The sequence below is a fragment of the Pollachius pollachius genome (assembly GCF_949987615.1).
Source record: "Pollachius pollachius genome assembly, chromosome: 9".
NCBI classification, from domain to species: Eukaryota; Metazoa; Chordata; class Actinopteri; order Gadiformes; family Gadidae; genus Pollachius; species Pollachius pollachius.
Window position 1 is genome coordinate 11,340,153 of NC_136942.1, and position 16,616 is coordinate 11,356,768.

A 16,616-nucleotide genomic window follows, 5' to 3' on the forward strand; every position below is an offset into this window, starting at 1 on the left:
CACACACACACACACACACACACACACACACACACACACACACACACACACCTGGCCAGCGGGAGAATGGGGTAACAGGATGTAGGTGTAGCTGTAATTATCTCCCTCTCTCACCTCGCTAAACCAGACAACCTCACCTTTACAGCCGCTTTAATCCCCCACACATACACACAAACACACAGACACACACACCTCCAGCCTCTGTTGCGTGCTAAGGTGTGATTAATGTGACACTTTAACTTAGTTCTGCTGGAGACGTCCACACGAACAAAGGATTAAGACCAGAGAGAAATCAATTTCTCTTTTGTCTTATTAAAGTCTTTGATTATCCAAAATACTTTATTAAAGTATTTATCCTTTGTTTAATTTAGGATATGCTATGACATGTAGATATTTGTTTCATGCCATTGAAGCTGTTTTGAATGGAAGAGTGTATCTAGAAAGGTACAGACTCAAAGCTATAAATGTACAGACTCATAGCTATAGAGGTACAGACTCATAGCTATGGAGGTACAGACTCAAAGCTCTCGAGAAATGTACAGACTCAAAGCTCTTGAAAGGTACAGATTCCTAGCTATAAAGTAAAGTAAAGACTCATAGCTAAAGAGGTACAGAACCATGGCTATAGAGGTACAGACTCATAGCTAAAGCAATACAGACTCAGCTATAGAGATACAGACTCAAAGCTATAAAGTAAGGTAAAGATTCATAGGTATAGAGGTACAGACTCACAGCTATAGAGGTACAGACTCATAGCTAAAGAGATACAGACTCATAGCTATAGGAAGGAACAGACTCATAGCTATAGAGGTTCAGATTCATAGATATAGAGGTACAGGCTCATAGCTAGAGAGAAAGGTACAGACTCATAGCTATAGAGATACAGACTCATAGCTAAAGCGGTACAGACTCATAGCTCTAGAGAGAGGTACAGACTCATAGCTATAGAGGTACAGACTCATATATATATAGTGAAAAGTACAGACTTATATCTTGGCTGTAGAGAAAGGAACTTCCTGTTTTTGTCAAAGTACTTCCTGTTTAAGTCTAAGTCCTTCCCATCTGCCTTGAAGTACTTCCTGTGTGAGCTGTGGTACGCCCTGTCGCAGCTGAGCTATTTCCTGTGGTACTTCCTCTGTGAGCCGAGCCCCTACCTGTGTCCCTCCTTCAGAAGCCCGGTCTGGACCTGGCTGACGGCTACATCTCATTCGTGCGTCAGAACCAGGACATCCTGCGGGAGCGAATCAGTGACGAGCTCTACACCCAGAAGGTGTTTGATGTGAGTATGGATCCTGAAACACATCAACACCTGGGGGGGGGGGGGCGTTCAGGGTCAGAGGTCAGCTTTGTCTTTTTGAGCCACTATGTGGATTCAACGCTTATGATGATGACGATGATGATGGTCGAGGGAGGATGTTGATGATGGTGTTGGTGATGATGATGATGGTAGTTGTGATGATGATGATGATTTTGATGGTAGTGATGGTGTTTCCACGGTAACCAAGCTTGTTTGAAGATGACACACAGAGCCGATGACCTCCTCCCTGTAGGGGGAGGGAGGGGGGAGAGGAGCTAATGGTGCTGACACTCACACAGTCACGCACACACAGAGAACAGAAAGTCTACACACACTAGCACACACGTACAGAAACGCGTGCACACACACTTATGCACACTCCACTAATACAAGTGTGTGTGTATCTATATATAGATATATCCATATGGTTAGATGTACATAGGTTTATGTATAAAGATATATACACATGCACGTGTACGTGTGTGTGTGTGTGTGAGAGAGAGAGAGTGTGAGAGGGAGACTGAGTGAGATAGAAGCAGCAGGCGTGTGTGTGTGTGTGTGTGTGTGTGTGAGTTGTGTGTGTGTCTGTGTGTGTGTGTGTGCGTGTGTGTGTGTGTGTGTGTGTGTGTGTGTGTGTGTATGTGAGTTGTGTGTGTGTGTGTGTGTGTGTGTGCGTGTTTGTGTGTCTGAGTGAGAGAGATAGGCAGCAGCAGGTGTGTGTCTCAGCGTGTATCTAACCTATCTGTGTGTCATGCTGTGTGTGTGTCCATGCATGCGTGCAGCGCAGTGTGTGTGCATGCTTGCGTGTGCGTCCACCTCTATTTGTTTGTGTATAAGCACTCAGCGGGGGTTTCACCCAATCAGAGGAGGAGGAGAACACATCTCAGTCACCTGACCTCCTGAAGCCCCGCCCCTTAATACATCTTCTTCCATGCGCTAAATATATAAACATATAAAAATACATCTTCATCTGTTTCCTTTCTCCTCCTCTCCTTCCCTCCTGAGAGGAGAGAGAGGAGGAGAGGAGTGTCCTCTCCTCCTCTCTTCCTCCCTCCCTCCTGTCTCCTAGCTGGTCTGCTCTCCTCTCTCCTCTCCTCTCCTCCTCCTCCTCTTCCTCCTCCCTCCTGCCGGTCTGCTCTCAGGCTCTAATGCGTTCAATAAAGAGTCTTCATTCCGCTGAGAGTCTCAGGGGCTCGGGGGCCGGGGCCGCGTGGCGACGGCGGGGGCCCCAGTTAGGAGCTCATTGGACGCTTTAGAGGAGATGAGATGGAATCTCCGAGCTGAAATGATTCTGCTGAATGCACTCCCAGATCTCAGACCGACAGGGGCCTTACTGGAGAGACAGACAGATGGACAGGCGGAGAGACAGGCAGACAGATGCAGTAAAGAGGTCCTTAAGGAGCAGGTCCGGCGAGGAGGCCTGCGGGCAGACTGTGGACGTTGGGGATCGAACCCAGAGCCTCTGACTCAGGAGGGGGCGTGGTCCCAGGAAGGGGCGTGGTCCCAGGGCAGGTGGGCCGTCACCCCAGGGGGTCACGGCCACAGCTCCGTGACAACGCCCCAACGACGCCATTACAACAGCCCTGTAACCGGAGACCCGTGTGATCCGACCAGGAATGTGTTTGTCTCTCAGAGCAGACGTCCACCTGAGACTCTGCTCCTCATGGGGGGGGGTCAGACCTCCTCATGGGGAGGGGGGGGGGGGGGGGGGGGGGGTCAGACCTGCTCCTCATGGATGGGGGATCAGACCTCCTCATGGAGGGGGGACGACAGACCTCCTCCTCTAGAGGGGGGGTCAGACCTCCTTCTCATGTGGGGGGGTCAGATACCCTCCTCCCTGAGGCTCTCCTCTTCAGGTGAGATAATGGAGGGGGGAGGAGGGAGAAGGGGGGGGATCTGATCTGACGGACGTCCTGCGCCGTCTGACCAGAGGGACGGTGTGCAGCTGTGTCCCTCTGTCTGTCTGACCGTGTCACACAGACAGAGGGACGGTGTGCAGCTGTGTCCCTCTGTCTGTCTGACCGTGTCACACAGACAGAGGGACGGTGTGCAGCTCTGTCACATGCACACGCACACACACACACACACACACACACACACACAACTTTTCCTTTAACTTCATAGTACAGTTATTGTAGGATATATGCGGTTTCCAACCGAATTTACATCCATTCATGCATATATATATGTTTTTTCTTCTTATATATATACAGTATATATAATAATTTTAAAAAAACAATCAATTCAGAAAACATGTGTACATATATACCTGTCAACAGGCCCTAAGGCTGACTGTGGACCAGGCGTCCTTCAGAGCTCACGTTCTTTAGTGCGGACAACCTTATTGTTCAGCACTTACACACCTTTCTTCTGTCGTGTGTGTGTGTGTGTGTGTGTGTGTGTGTGTGTGTGTGTGTGTGTAGCTATGGTACAGCAGCTCAGTGAAGGCGGCGTGTGTGTGGCTGACGGACAGGATGGACCTCCAGCTCCACGTCTACCAGCTGAAGACCCTCATCAGGATCGTCAAGGTAACTGTCTCCCGCCGCCGCCCCATTGGCCCACATGCTCATGAATATAGATGAGCTACACAGGTGAGCATAGCTCAGAATGAGCATAGCTTTATTTAAAGGTGTTCGATAAAAAGCTGGACTCTTTATATATATATATAGAAAAATATATAGAAAAATACATTCTAATAACTCGTTCTAATAAATTGTTTTCCATGTTTGTATTTTCCGAAATAACTGAATAACAGGAAGATAAAGAAAGAATCAGGTGATATACAGATGGATCAATAGATCAGATACCTGATCATAAACTACCAGACACCAAATAAAAACAAGGAAAAATAAAAGAGCACTTAAGAGTCCTAAGGGGAGGGATAAAACCCTTAGCACTAGGCACCCTAGAGCAAAATGACCATTGACCCCTACTGCGCCTGAGCGACTTTTCTCTGGTCCATGAGATATGCTGTAGTGAAGGTGTGTTCCAGATGCCTTGTACACCTCCCGCACGGGTTGCTCATGTGACGTCATTTCCTGGCTTGAAGCACTTATAGAGTTCCCGTTTGTCTTTGTCATTGGCTAGTCATTGTTATTGTTAGCTACATTAGCCTCTTTAGCCAACCGGCTCTAAAACCAACAACACAGCTTTACATTGTATTGCACGCACAGCAAGACCGTGCAATGCATAAATAGGTGACCGGATTAAAGCAGCAATGTAATCAATTGTGTAAGAGCATTTACAATCGACTTAAATTGACCAAAGTAGTACAAATACAAAGAAAATAAACCTCATTACGGGCGCAGACATTTTTGTTGTCGAGTGGTACGGTCAGCCTCGGTGCGCTCTCTGGACTCTCAGAATCCTGAGTGGGACAGACCAAAAGGGGGCGTTCCTCCGTGAAATGCCCCAAGAAAAGCTGATTTCCCACTTTGCAACTGGTGCGGGCGGTCTACTAGGCATCTGGAACACACCATGAGTTGGTGAGCAGTAACAAAGTGGTAACGCCGGACTCTGGGTGCAGAAGACGTACCGGGACTTCCGGCTGCAGGGCGTGGGGGACGTGGCGCTGAGGACCCCCAGCTACGAGACGCTGCTGAGCCGCCTGACGGTGGAGGAGGCCACGCTGGCGGTCCGCTGCCCCGGGGGGCCGGACGCCCTGCAGGGGGTCTCCATGAGGGACAGCGACCAGGAGGACGACTGACCGCCTCCTCACGCCACGCCTCCTCCTCAAGCCCCGCCCCCCGCCTCCTCCTCCTGCCACGCCTCCTCCTCACGCCCCCTATCCTCCTCCTCACCCCATTCCCCCGCCTCCTTTTCCTCACCTCCCTCCTCCTCCTCCTCAAGCCCCGCCTCCTCAGCACCCTTTACCCAGCAGGCGCCCCCCTCCCCAGGGGTTTGTGTGTGTGTGTGTGTGTGTGTGTGTGTGTGTGTGTGTGTGTGTGTGTGTGTGTGTGTGTGTGTGTGTGTGTGTGTGTGTGTGTGTGTGTGTGTGTGTGTGGGCCACTACGGAGGCTCTACTGGGGGCTCCTGGGGGCCCACGTCTCCAGAATTAGGAGATATTAAGGAGTCAGCTGTTCCTGGTGTCGTTCTTTACTTGACGTTTCTGTGAACACTTCCTGTCTTTTACCAAATGGGAAGCGGCCTCAGTCTTTTAGCCAATAGGAGGCCGGTGTGTGCTCCAGTGAAGATCAGTGTTGTGGTGCTTTAGGTTTGAACTGCTCTCTGCCCGGTTACTCAAGATGTCTCCCCTTGCTCCCCGTCAGCCCTCCTCCCCAGGATGTGATCTTCTGGTATATTCTATATCTGCCTCGTTTTCTCCTGTCTATTCAGGTGTGTCAAATGTTTTAATTGAATCCGAATCGTAATTAAAGTGGTTCTAAAGACTTCACGTGCTGAAGCTGTTTAACTGATCTGGTTTGTGCTCATATGGTGTTCACACACACACACACACACACACACACACACACACACACACACACACACACACACACACACACACACCAGAATGCATGCACAGGCACACACAGACACAGACTCACAAGCACGTGTACACACACAAGCATGCACAAACGCAGAAGTACAAGCAGACAGTCACAATCACACATTCAATCAAATGCTTATATATAATAAAATCTGCCAAAAAAAATCGGATTTAGTAGTATTAATATTGGATTCTTTACTAGATCATTTATAAATAAGCAATCTACTAAGGAGCAGCATCAATTATTTGAATGAGCAGAATGCATTTATTTTAGGTATTAATTTATTACAGTGTTTTTAACAGTAGCCTATTATTAATATTCTTTATAAAGCAATCTGTTAGGCTATTAGTACAAAAAATATTTACATGCGAGGCAAAATGCAGTTTAGAATTGTTTTACTGTTCAGATTCAAATGATTTTGTCGATGATAATTGACAGAGGAAAGTGTTAAAAGAGGAACCCGTTTTCCTCAGTCGGAACTCGGGTACTTTATTAACGCAGATCGGATCGTAAACTTATGAAGGGTTTACTGCATTGCAACGCGTCCCGTTAGAGTCATACCGGCCCGGTTCACATCCACGTCCCGTTAGAGGACCACACTGGCACGGTTTACACCGTCACCAGTCGGCCCGTCAGCAGAGCTGTATAACCTCTTATTTAATGTTCACATCAGATATGTGGAGTAACGTCGTTATTTTAATTATTCAAACTTCTGATTCCTAAAGTCCCGGAGAAAGAACAACAGCAGGTTTAATCTGCACGTTTCGTTCCCGACCTTAGAATGAATGAGTGATGAATCAAGTTATTAATGGATTCATTTCTTCAAAATTTCTTCCGTTTGGCGCGCGGGTGGCGGTCTGCGGATTAGCGAGGCGCTGGAGCGCAATTAAAGAGATTTAGACGCGAAGTCAAATCATTAGACTGATGGTTTTGAAGACGTCTCCCATGCTAATCCTCCCCCAAACGGTGGACAAAAGGAGGGACGGGCCGCGATGAGCGGGCGGTTTCGGGAGGGGGGGGAATGTGAGCCCCGCGGAAGACGCGCCTCGCCGTGTCCGCCCCGTGTCCTGCGCCCTGCTCATTTAGAGGCTCTGATTAGAAACCACTTGACACCCAATTACCTCCCAACGCTCCACGGCGGGAGAATCACACGGCGACAATACCGTAATACGATAATAACATCTGAGTGTCATAATAATAATAATATCACACGGTACGGTACCGTTATATGATAATAATAATAAGACAGTCATAATAATAACATAGGCCTACTCTTAATATAAGAATAATATCATAGCATCATAATAACATCTTCGTGTCATAATAATAACATCTTAGTGTCATAATAATAATATCTTAGTGTCATAATTATAACATCTTAGTGTAATAATAACATAGTGTTATAATAACGTCACATTAATAACATTGCCTTCATATAATAATAACATCTTAGTGTCATAATAATAATAAAAACATCACATTAATAACAAGACCATCATATAATAATATCTTAGTGTCATATAATATCACGTTTATAACAATACAATCGTATAATAACATCTTAATGTAATAATAACATCACATTAATAACATGACCATCATATAATAATAACATCTTAGTGTCATAATAATAATTAAAACATCACATTAATAACAACACAACACTATAATAATAAAATCTTAGTGTCATAATAATAATAGCATCACACGGCCACAATACCTTGATAATAACATCTCAGTGTCATGATATTAATCACATTAATAACGATGCCCATCATATAATAACATCTTAGTGTTATAATAATTTCACATTAATAACGATACCCATCATATAATAATAACATTTTAGTGTCATTATAATATCAGATTATGTCCATACTCGTAATATAATATCTTTGTGTCCTATGATATCACATTAATAACAATACCATAATAATAATAGTATAAATATACTACAGTGTCATAATAATAATAACATCAGATTAATTACAGTACCATAAAGATGATTATATTCTAACATTGTGTCATAATAATAATAATATCACATTAATAACAATAATGATGATAATATCATATTATATATCATATAATAACGAGGATAACAGGCGATAATCATCATGAATTTAATAATAATAAAATAGAATAGTCATAATACAGAAAGTAAATCCAATAACAATATTGTTAAAATATTATAGTAATAATTAAAATAATAAAATCATAGTCATTATATCAAGAAAAATTGTAATGTCGTAATATAATATTATAGATGATTTTATCGAACATTTAACTAAATTAGGAAAAACGCATAAATGCTATCATAAGGATTTCTGTATCGCCGTGTCGACATGGACACGCGCCAAACCGTCCTCACACTTTATCACGACATGCTGTCTGCGATATAATGTCACCAATACTGCTGATTACAGTAATATTAATACTAATCACTTAATATGAATAGAATATTTAATGTGGAATAATGATTCGAATGTATGATAATAATATAATAGGACAATATATATAGATGATAATATAAGTTAATATGACATTCCTCATCATCAATAATTGCAATAATTATTAGCCTATTTGTATTATTATTCATAATCTAAATATATATAGCTATTATGAAATTTTGTTTTCATTTAACTCATTTAACAATATTTCAACCATTACTCCACTGATATTTATTATTTATTAATTATATTTATTTTAATTCCTAATTCAATTCCAACAAATGATAAGTTCGGCGGCGCGCGCGGCGCGTGGCAGTAGGACGGCCTACCTTAACTCCGCTCGAGGCCTGCTCTGATTCTTATTGGCTCGAGACGACATCTTCTCTCCCGGCGGGCCGGCGGGACTCTCTGATCTCCTCAGCTCGAGAGGAGGAAGAGGAACGCTCGCTCCTCTCTGACAGCCTCACTGCAGGCGCGTGCACAGCTCTCCATCACAGAGTGTCGATATGAATTAAACTCTATGATCAGGTTATCGATTTAATCAAAAATAATAAGGCCTCGCGGAGAGCTGGTGTGTGTGTGTGTGTGTGTGTGTGTGTGTGTGTGTGTGTGTGTGTGTGTGTGTGTGTGTGTGTGTGTGTTATCCGATAAGATCAGCTGTGATTGGTGGTTAAAACAACGTAATCTTTCTCTTTATTTCGTTGGTTTACGCGCGGTGCGTAAAGGAAGCGCTCGGACCGCTTTGGTTCGTCTCGAAGAATCAACCTCTCGATCTGATGTCGCGCGCTGACCCCCCCCCCCCCCCCTCCACATCCCCCCCCCTGCTGGGCGTCTGTCTTGTCGCGCGATTTAAAATAAAACCGCACGGAGTCGCGAGGGGACCCTGGATTCTCCAAATGCCTTCCAGTGGAACAAGAAGTGTCTCGCTCCTCTTCCTCCTGTAGGACCTCCTCCTCCACCTCCTCCACCTCCACCTCCTCCACCTCCACCTCCTCCTCCTCTTCCTCCGCGACCCATCGCAGCGGCTTGCGCGGTCACGAGTGGAAGTGGAATTGACCAATTATCCATTTAACTTTCCTCCTTAAAGACCGCGAGCTCCCGCCGCGCCGTCAAGTGCCGCTAGTCCCACGACAACAACAGCAACAGCCACAGCACGCGCGAGGAGAAGTAGACGCGCGGGAACAGCGAGGGGGGCTTCGACGCTTCGACGCGCAAGAACAGCGAGGGGGGCTTCGACCACTCGACGCTTCGACGCGCGGGTCTCACGCTCCAGATGACGTCCGTCCCCGCGCGGCACTGAGCCGGTAAACGGGATAGCTCGCGGTGCGCCGACAGGAAGCGGAGGAGGAGACTCTAATCATGGACGCGCTGTGCCGCTCAGCGGGAATATTCGGTGGCTCGCCCTCCGCGGTGCCCCGCGCGCCAGCGGGAGTCAGCCGCGCGCTCACCTCCAGCAAGCCACTCGCGTTTTCGATCGAACGGATTATGGCGCGGGAGACCCCGGAACCCGCGCGGTCGATACCGTTCCTCCCCCACCTGTTCGCGGCGCACGCGGGGAAGGGGGACGGGAAGCCGCCGCACGCGACGCCGTCCGCTGCGTTGCACTGCGTGCTGCCCTTCGTGCCGCTCGCGTACGACGCGGGCCACAAGCTGGTGAACCTCGCGGGGGGGCTGGACCACGCGGGACCCTTCGAAGGCTCCGCGCGCCACGCCGCCGACTTCCTGCACGGCGTCGGGCTGAACTACAAGCACGAGCAGCCCGAGCTAGGGGGGGGGCAGTACAAACTCTTCCGGCCGCGCGTTGTCAACCAGTCGTCGTTCCACGCGTTGGGGGACACCGCCGCGACCGCCGCGTGCTACCTGTCTAACTGCGGGGAGACCCCCGCGGGCCCACCGCCCCCTGCCCTCCCCTCGGCCGGCCCCCCCGCGGGGCTCGTGAACCTCCACCCCATGGCCTCCTACTTCTTCCACGCGCCGCTGCACCACGCGCGCCACAAAGCCTTCCTCGCGGAGAAGGGCAAAGCGGAGCGTCACGCAACGGGAGACGCGAGCTTCAAGGAACTGCAGCTGCACCGCGCGCACCTGCTGTCCGACAAGATGCTCAAAGGCGCCGCCAAACTCGGGGGGGGCTCGTGCGCCAACGGCGGGAAGTCCAAAGTGTTCACGTGCGAAATCTGCGGGAAGGTAAGGGCCCCCGCACACACACACACACACACACACACACACACACACACACACACACACACACACACACACACACACACACACACACACATACACACACACATACATACACACACACACACACACACATAGAATCACACGCACACACGGACACACACACCCCTCTGTTCTTCTTATTCCGTGTTTACCTGTCCAGGTGTTCAACGCCCACTACAACCTCACTCGCCACATGCCCGTGCACACCGGCGCGCGTCCGTTCGTCTGCAAGGTGTGCGGGAAAGGCTTCCGGCAGGCGAGCACGCTCTGCCGCCACAAGATCATCCACACTCAGGTAAACATCTATAGAATATATAGATATACTTAGATATATATTTAATAGATCTATATTAGTTTATATATCCTCGGAACGTTTAGAGATATAAATTCTGCTGTCCAATATTTCAAACCGTCAGAGAACCTTTAGAGAACCGATAAAGAACTGTTAGAGAACCTTTAAAGAACCGTCAGAAAACCGTTAGACGACCGTCAGAGAACTGTCAGAGAACCGTCAAAGAACAGTCAGAGAACCGTCAGAGAGCCGTTACCGGAGTGTCTGACAGTAGCCTCCGACCCCGGCTCTGAGGCATCACGGTGGGCCGTCTGTCGTCTGCGGCCTCCGAGACTCATTCACGGAACTAAAATGACCTGAAATGAACCATCGAGTTGTAGAGAATTCTGCTGTCACTCTGATCAACCGCCAATCAGGAGTCCCTCTTTAGTCATACATATCATAAGATAATTATAATAATAAGATGTGTTATTACAATAATGAGACGTATTATTTATAATAATTATATGTAGGCCTATTAATAATACATGAGTGTATTATTATAATAGTAAGATGCATTGTCATTATAAAATGATGTATTATTATAATAGTATTTAGACTCTGTTATAATAAGATGTATTATTATAATAATATTATATATATTATATATAATATATATATTATATATATATAATAATTAGCTTTTTATTATAATAATGAGAAGTACTATTAAATTAATAAGATGTATTATTATAATGAGATGTATATTAGTATTTGTTGTTATTTATTACTAATGTTATGTTGATGATGGTTGTTTGTAGTTGGATAGGCTATATGTATTATTATTATTTATTCATAAAAATGTTACTAATGTTTAGATAGTTGTATAATTGTGGTATTTAAAGGGTTCATCTCTGCTCTCTAATAAATTGTCAGGATATTTCAAACCTGCTCACGCGTGTTTTCCTCTGTAGGAAAAACCGCATAAATGCCACCAGTGCGGGAAGGCGTTCAACCGCAGCTCCACGCTCAACACGCACACGCGCATCCACGCGGGATACAAGCCCTTCGTCTGCGAGTTCTGCGGGAAAGGATTCCACCAGAAAGGTGCGTTCACCAGGGGTCCGTCAGACACTCGTTTGACATAACATAACATAACATAACATAACATAACATAACATAACATAATCTAACCAAAGAATTCCCCCAGAAAGGTGCGTTCACCCGGGGTCCGGACAGACACCCCTCTGACCTAATTTTACCTAACCTAACCTCACCTAATCTAATCAAACCTAATCTAACAGATCCTAACCTAACCGAACCTAACATAAAATAACATTATCTAATCCAGCGTCTAAATGCTAACATTCTAGATTTGATTAAATTACCTTCTGGTTTTAGCATTAAGACTATTATAATTTTATAGGTTAGGTTATGAGGTAAGGTAGGTCTTAGTATTTAGACTGAATCTACTGGTTTTAGAATTTAAGTTTGACCTTCTGGTTTTAGTAGAGTTGTCTCAGGTCTGTCTCACTGAACTCGGATCTGTTTTACTGAACTCAAGTCTGTTTTACTGATCTCGGGTCTGTTCTGCAGGGAACTACAAGAACCACAAGCTGACGCATAGCGGGGAGAAGCAGTTCAAGTGCTCCATCTGCAGCAAGGCCTTCCACCAGGTGTACAACCTCACCTTCCACATGCACACGCACAACGACAAGAAGCCCTTCACCTGCCCCACGTGCGGCAAGGGCTTCTGCCGGAACTTTGACCTGAAAAAACATATCCGGAAACTGCACGAGTCTTCCGGCTCCCCGCAGAGCGCGGGAGAGACGCAGTGAGCCCCCCCATCCCCCACCCCGAGATCACACATATTTACGCAGAGCGCCCGGGGGCCCCGCGGGATTGGGGCCCCCACCTCCGTGACGTCACCTGGACCCCCGCGGTCTCCCCTCATTGGTTCGTTCTGGTCTCCAGCTCAGGATTCTTGTGAAATGTTCTCCTATTTATTGAAGTGGTTCCGCCGTTGTACTCTGAGATGCAGAAGGGGGTCCACCGGAGACCCGACCGTCTGAGGACCGAACTACACAACGTGTGTCCACAGCCTGGTTGAATAAATGCTTAAACCTTAAATCATGAAACCGCGTGTCGTTATTACTGCTCAGTGAACACGGGATGATGTTCTGATGACGAGATCCGGGTCCTCGTAACCAGTCCGGTTTGGTCTGCTCTGGTTGGGTCTGCTCTGGTGGTCTGGTCTGGTTCCGGTCTGGTCTGGTACCGTTCTTGTCTGGTCGGGCTCCGTGTGTTTCGCGGTGTGTTGCTCCCTCGTGTGGACGCCTGGGAGGTTGGAGTCACCATTGAACTAATGGGGAACTTTTAAATAAATAACAAATCAACTAACCCCGTTTAAATAACACAGAGCGCATGCTTCCAACTCAACCAGAGGCTCGGTCCGACTCGTATTTATTCTCCGCCCTGGTTTACCTTCATCCCCTCCTTTATTAAACGGTCTTAATATTGGAACTCTAACCCTTTTATAACATTTACAATGCAAATTATTAGGATTCATAATAATAATCATGTCAATGTTGTATTATAATAATCAAAATGTTAGGAATCATTATAATGATCATAATGTTAATATTTTATAATAATGACCATGTTAATGTTTTATTATAATAATCGTAATGTTATTGTTTCAGAAGAATAATCATAACGTTAGTGTTTTATTATAATAATCATAATTTTAATGTTGTATTATAATTTTCATAATGTTTGCGTTTTATTATAATAATCAGAATCAGAATTTTAGTTTTTTATAAAAGGCCTAATAACAATAATAATCATAACGTTCGTGTTTTATAATAGTAATAGTCATCTTTTTTTAGTATTTTATCATAATAATCATAATGCTCGTGTTTTATTATGATGAGAACACCAACATGAGGAACGGAGGTCTGATTTAGTCTGGACCTTGGACTTCCGGTTCTCGGACTTCAGAGAATGTCATCGATTTGGAGATCCGTGAAATACTCTGATAATGATCCAAAGGAAATATTGGAGTCCATCCCATAATACCCTGAGTGGACCGCAGCAGACCGAAGGAGGCCCTCCTGAACACGTCCAGGTCCCTGACGGTCAACCATCTGATCACTTCTGCAAGTTTTACTATCAACTGCACAAAGAAATCCAACGAAAGTGAAGCGATGTCCTGACCATGAGACGATACACCGGCTGTCAGGACGTCATGGAGCGTGACACCGCGGCGGAGGAGACCGAATGGGACCGCTGGGGTGGGTGGGTGGGGGGGAGGTTGGGGCTGATACATATTATACATGTTATCGATATAACACATCATGAATGTATAACATATTGGCTAAGGCTTCCAGGGCCTCCATGAGACATGTTATAATAATGTGGTAGGCCTACATGGTACAAGGCCTTCAGGTGAGGCATGTTATATATATGTTATCCTGTGGTAGGCAGGTGCGACATGTTATATATGTGATACTGTGGTAGGCAGGTGCGACATGTTATATACAGTATGTGATACTATGTAGGCCTATATGTTATGACAAAGGTTTGGTTAATGATATGCAGGTTCGGTCTCTGTGATCGCTATGAATAATAACAAACCTAATATTATAATCCTAATATATATTTACCATTATTATTAACCATATGTACATAACCTAATATTATTAATGTAACTCAATATTATCATAGGTATATTAGCTGAGCTCCAGGTCACATATTAACAAGGTGATCTGCATATTCCGTCTTTGTACTTTTCAGACCATTTATCAAAGGATATAGATGAATATGCTTAGTACGATCTTCATATTCTAACATGTTGTGTACAGTACAACCTAGTAAATATATAATCTAAAGTCTTGACCACATAGTTGTATTGTACTATAAAGTATTGAGTACGAGATGTCTCTGCAGCAGAAGAGTGAGCAGCCAACCTGAAGACAGGGTGTGTTTCACCAGCGTTGAGCAGTGGAGACCCAGTGGGTGTTTCTGACTGAGCTTCTTCTAACGGTTTTCAGGTGAGTGTGCAGCCTTTGGTATGGATGGACAGAGTTACCGCTCCACACTGAACTGAACGGAGAGACGGCGAGTCCAGGATCGCTCACTTCTTCCCCTCCAGAGAAACCTTTTAGTCGTTGTGAGGTGGTCATCACCCATCTGTTGGTTGGTCTTTATTGATCTTTTGAACATGTAGAAATCCTTTATTGAATGCAAAGAACGATACGTTTGGACAGTTGGAATCAGGTCTGCGCTAACTGTTACGGGATATGCCTCTCAGTCAGCAGAACCCTGATGCTCACCTCCGTGTTCCTGGAGATGTTAGTGTGGAACCAGCTCAGAACCAGAGAGATGATAGGGTTCTGCTCAGAACCAGAGAGAGAGATGATAGGCTTCTGCTCAGAACCAGAGAGAGATGATAGGGTTCTGGTCAGAACCAGAGAGAGATAATGGGTTCTGCTCAGAACCAAAGAGATGAGCGTGGGGTTCTGCTCAGAACCAGAGCGATGATAGGATTATGCTCAGAACCAGAGAGGTAGGGTTCTGCTCAGAACCAGAGAGATCAGCGTAGGGTTCTGCTCAGAACCAGAGATGAAAGGGTTCTGCTCAGAACCAGAGAGATGATAGGGTTATGCTCAGAACCAGAGAGGTAGGGTTCTGCTCAGAACCAGAGAGATGAGCGTAGGGTTCTGCTCAGAACCAGAGATGAAAGGGTTCTGCTCAGAACCAGAGAGATGATAGGGTTATGCTCAGAACCAGAGAGGTAGGGTTATGCTCAGAACCAGAGAGATAGGGTTCGGCTCAGAACCAGAGAGATAAGCATAGGGTTCTGCTCAGAACCAGAGAGATGATGGGTTCTTCTCAGAACCAAAGAGATGATGGGGTTCTGCTCAGAACCAGAGAGATGATATGGTTCTGCTTAGAACCAGAGATGGGCTTTGGGTTCTGAGCAGAACCTCCATGTGACCTCATCAGGGTCCAGGCTCATCTGACTGTCGGTTAAAGGTTTATATGATCCCTTCATTTGACTTCCAACATGCTTTAATCCCTTTTTAGGAAACGTTGTTTTGAGTTTAATTTGAGACCATAATATGTTATATTATTGCTTTTGACCATCTTTAATAGGAGAAATACATTGCTTCAGTTTCATCCATATACTTAGTTTGATCATTTTCTCTATTGACGATACATGTTAAGGTTTAAATTAACAAGAAACAAACTACCTATTACATGAAACACATAATCTCATATCACAGTATCATGGTCATAACATGGGTTGGCTCAGTGGAACTGGGACTGGAGGTTGGGGCTGATACATATTATACATGTTATCGATATAACATATCATGAATGTATAACATATTGGCTAAGGCTTCCAGGGCCTCCATGAGACATGTTATAATAATGTGGTAGGCCTACATGGTACAAGGCCTTCAGGTGAGGCATGTTATATATATGTTATCCTGTGGTAGGCAGGTGCGACATGTTATATACAGTATGTGATACTATGTAGGCCTATATGTTATGACAAAGGTTTGGTTAATGATATGCAGATTCTGACTCTGTGATCGCTATGAATAATAACAAACCTAATATCATAATCCTAATATATATATACCATTATTATTAACCATATGTAAATAGCCTAATATTATTAATGTAACCCAATATTATCATAGGTTTATTAGCTGAGCTCCAGGTCACATGTTAACAAGGTGATCTGCATATTCCGTCTTTGTACTTTTCAGACCATTTATCAAAGGATATAGATGAATATGCTTAGTACGATCTTCATATTCTAACATGTTGTGTACAGTACAACCTAGTAAATATATAATCTAAAGTCTTGACCACATAGT

The 16,616-nt window shown here is 45.2% G+C and overlaps 2 protein-coding genes across 2 annotated transcripts in view; both read left to right on the top strand.

The window, feature by feature from the left end:
* Nucleotides 1-5,687, top strand: part of cadps2 (Ca++-dependent secretion activator 2) — a 64,076-nt gene extending 58,389 nt beyond the window's left edge. Inside the window, exons 25-27 of the mRNA XM_079743888.1 lie at nucleotides 1,172-1,279; nucleotides 3,721-3,825; nucleotides 4,824-5,687. Of these exons, the coding sequence (XP_079600014.1) occupies nucleotides 1,172-1,279; nucleotides 3,721-3,825; nucleotides 4,824-5,003 (393 nt within the window). The 3' untranslated portion in view covers nucleotides 5,004-5,687. The remainder of the gene's footprint in view (nucleotides 1-1,171; nucleotides 1,280-3,720; nucleotides 3,826-4,823) is intronic.
* Nucleotides 5,688-9,593: 3,906 nt separating this feature from the next.
* Nucleotides 9,594-12,563, top strand: fezf1 (FEZ family zinc finger 1; the record flags this gene model as incomplete). Its single annotated transcript, XM_079742810.1, has 4 exons — nucleotides 9,594-10,418; nucleotides 10,615-10,749; nucleotides 11,700-11,832; nucleotides 12,322-12,563. 4 exons carry the CDS (start codon nucleotides 9,594-9,596, stop codon nucleotides 12,561-12,563), a joined length of 1,335 nt encoding a protein of 444 aa, XP_079598936.1.
* Nucleotides 12,564-16,616: the final 4,053 nt, after the last annotated feature.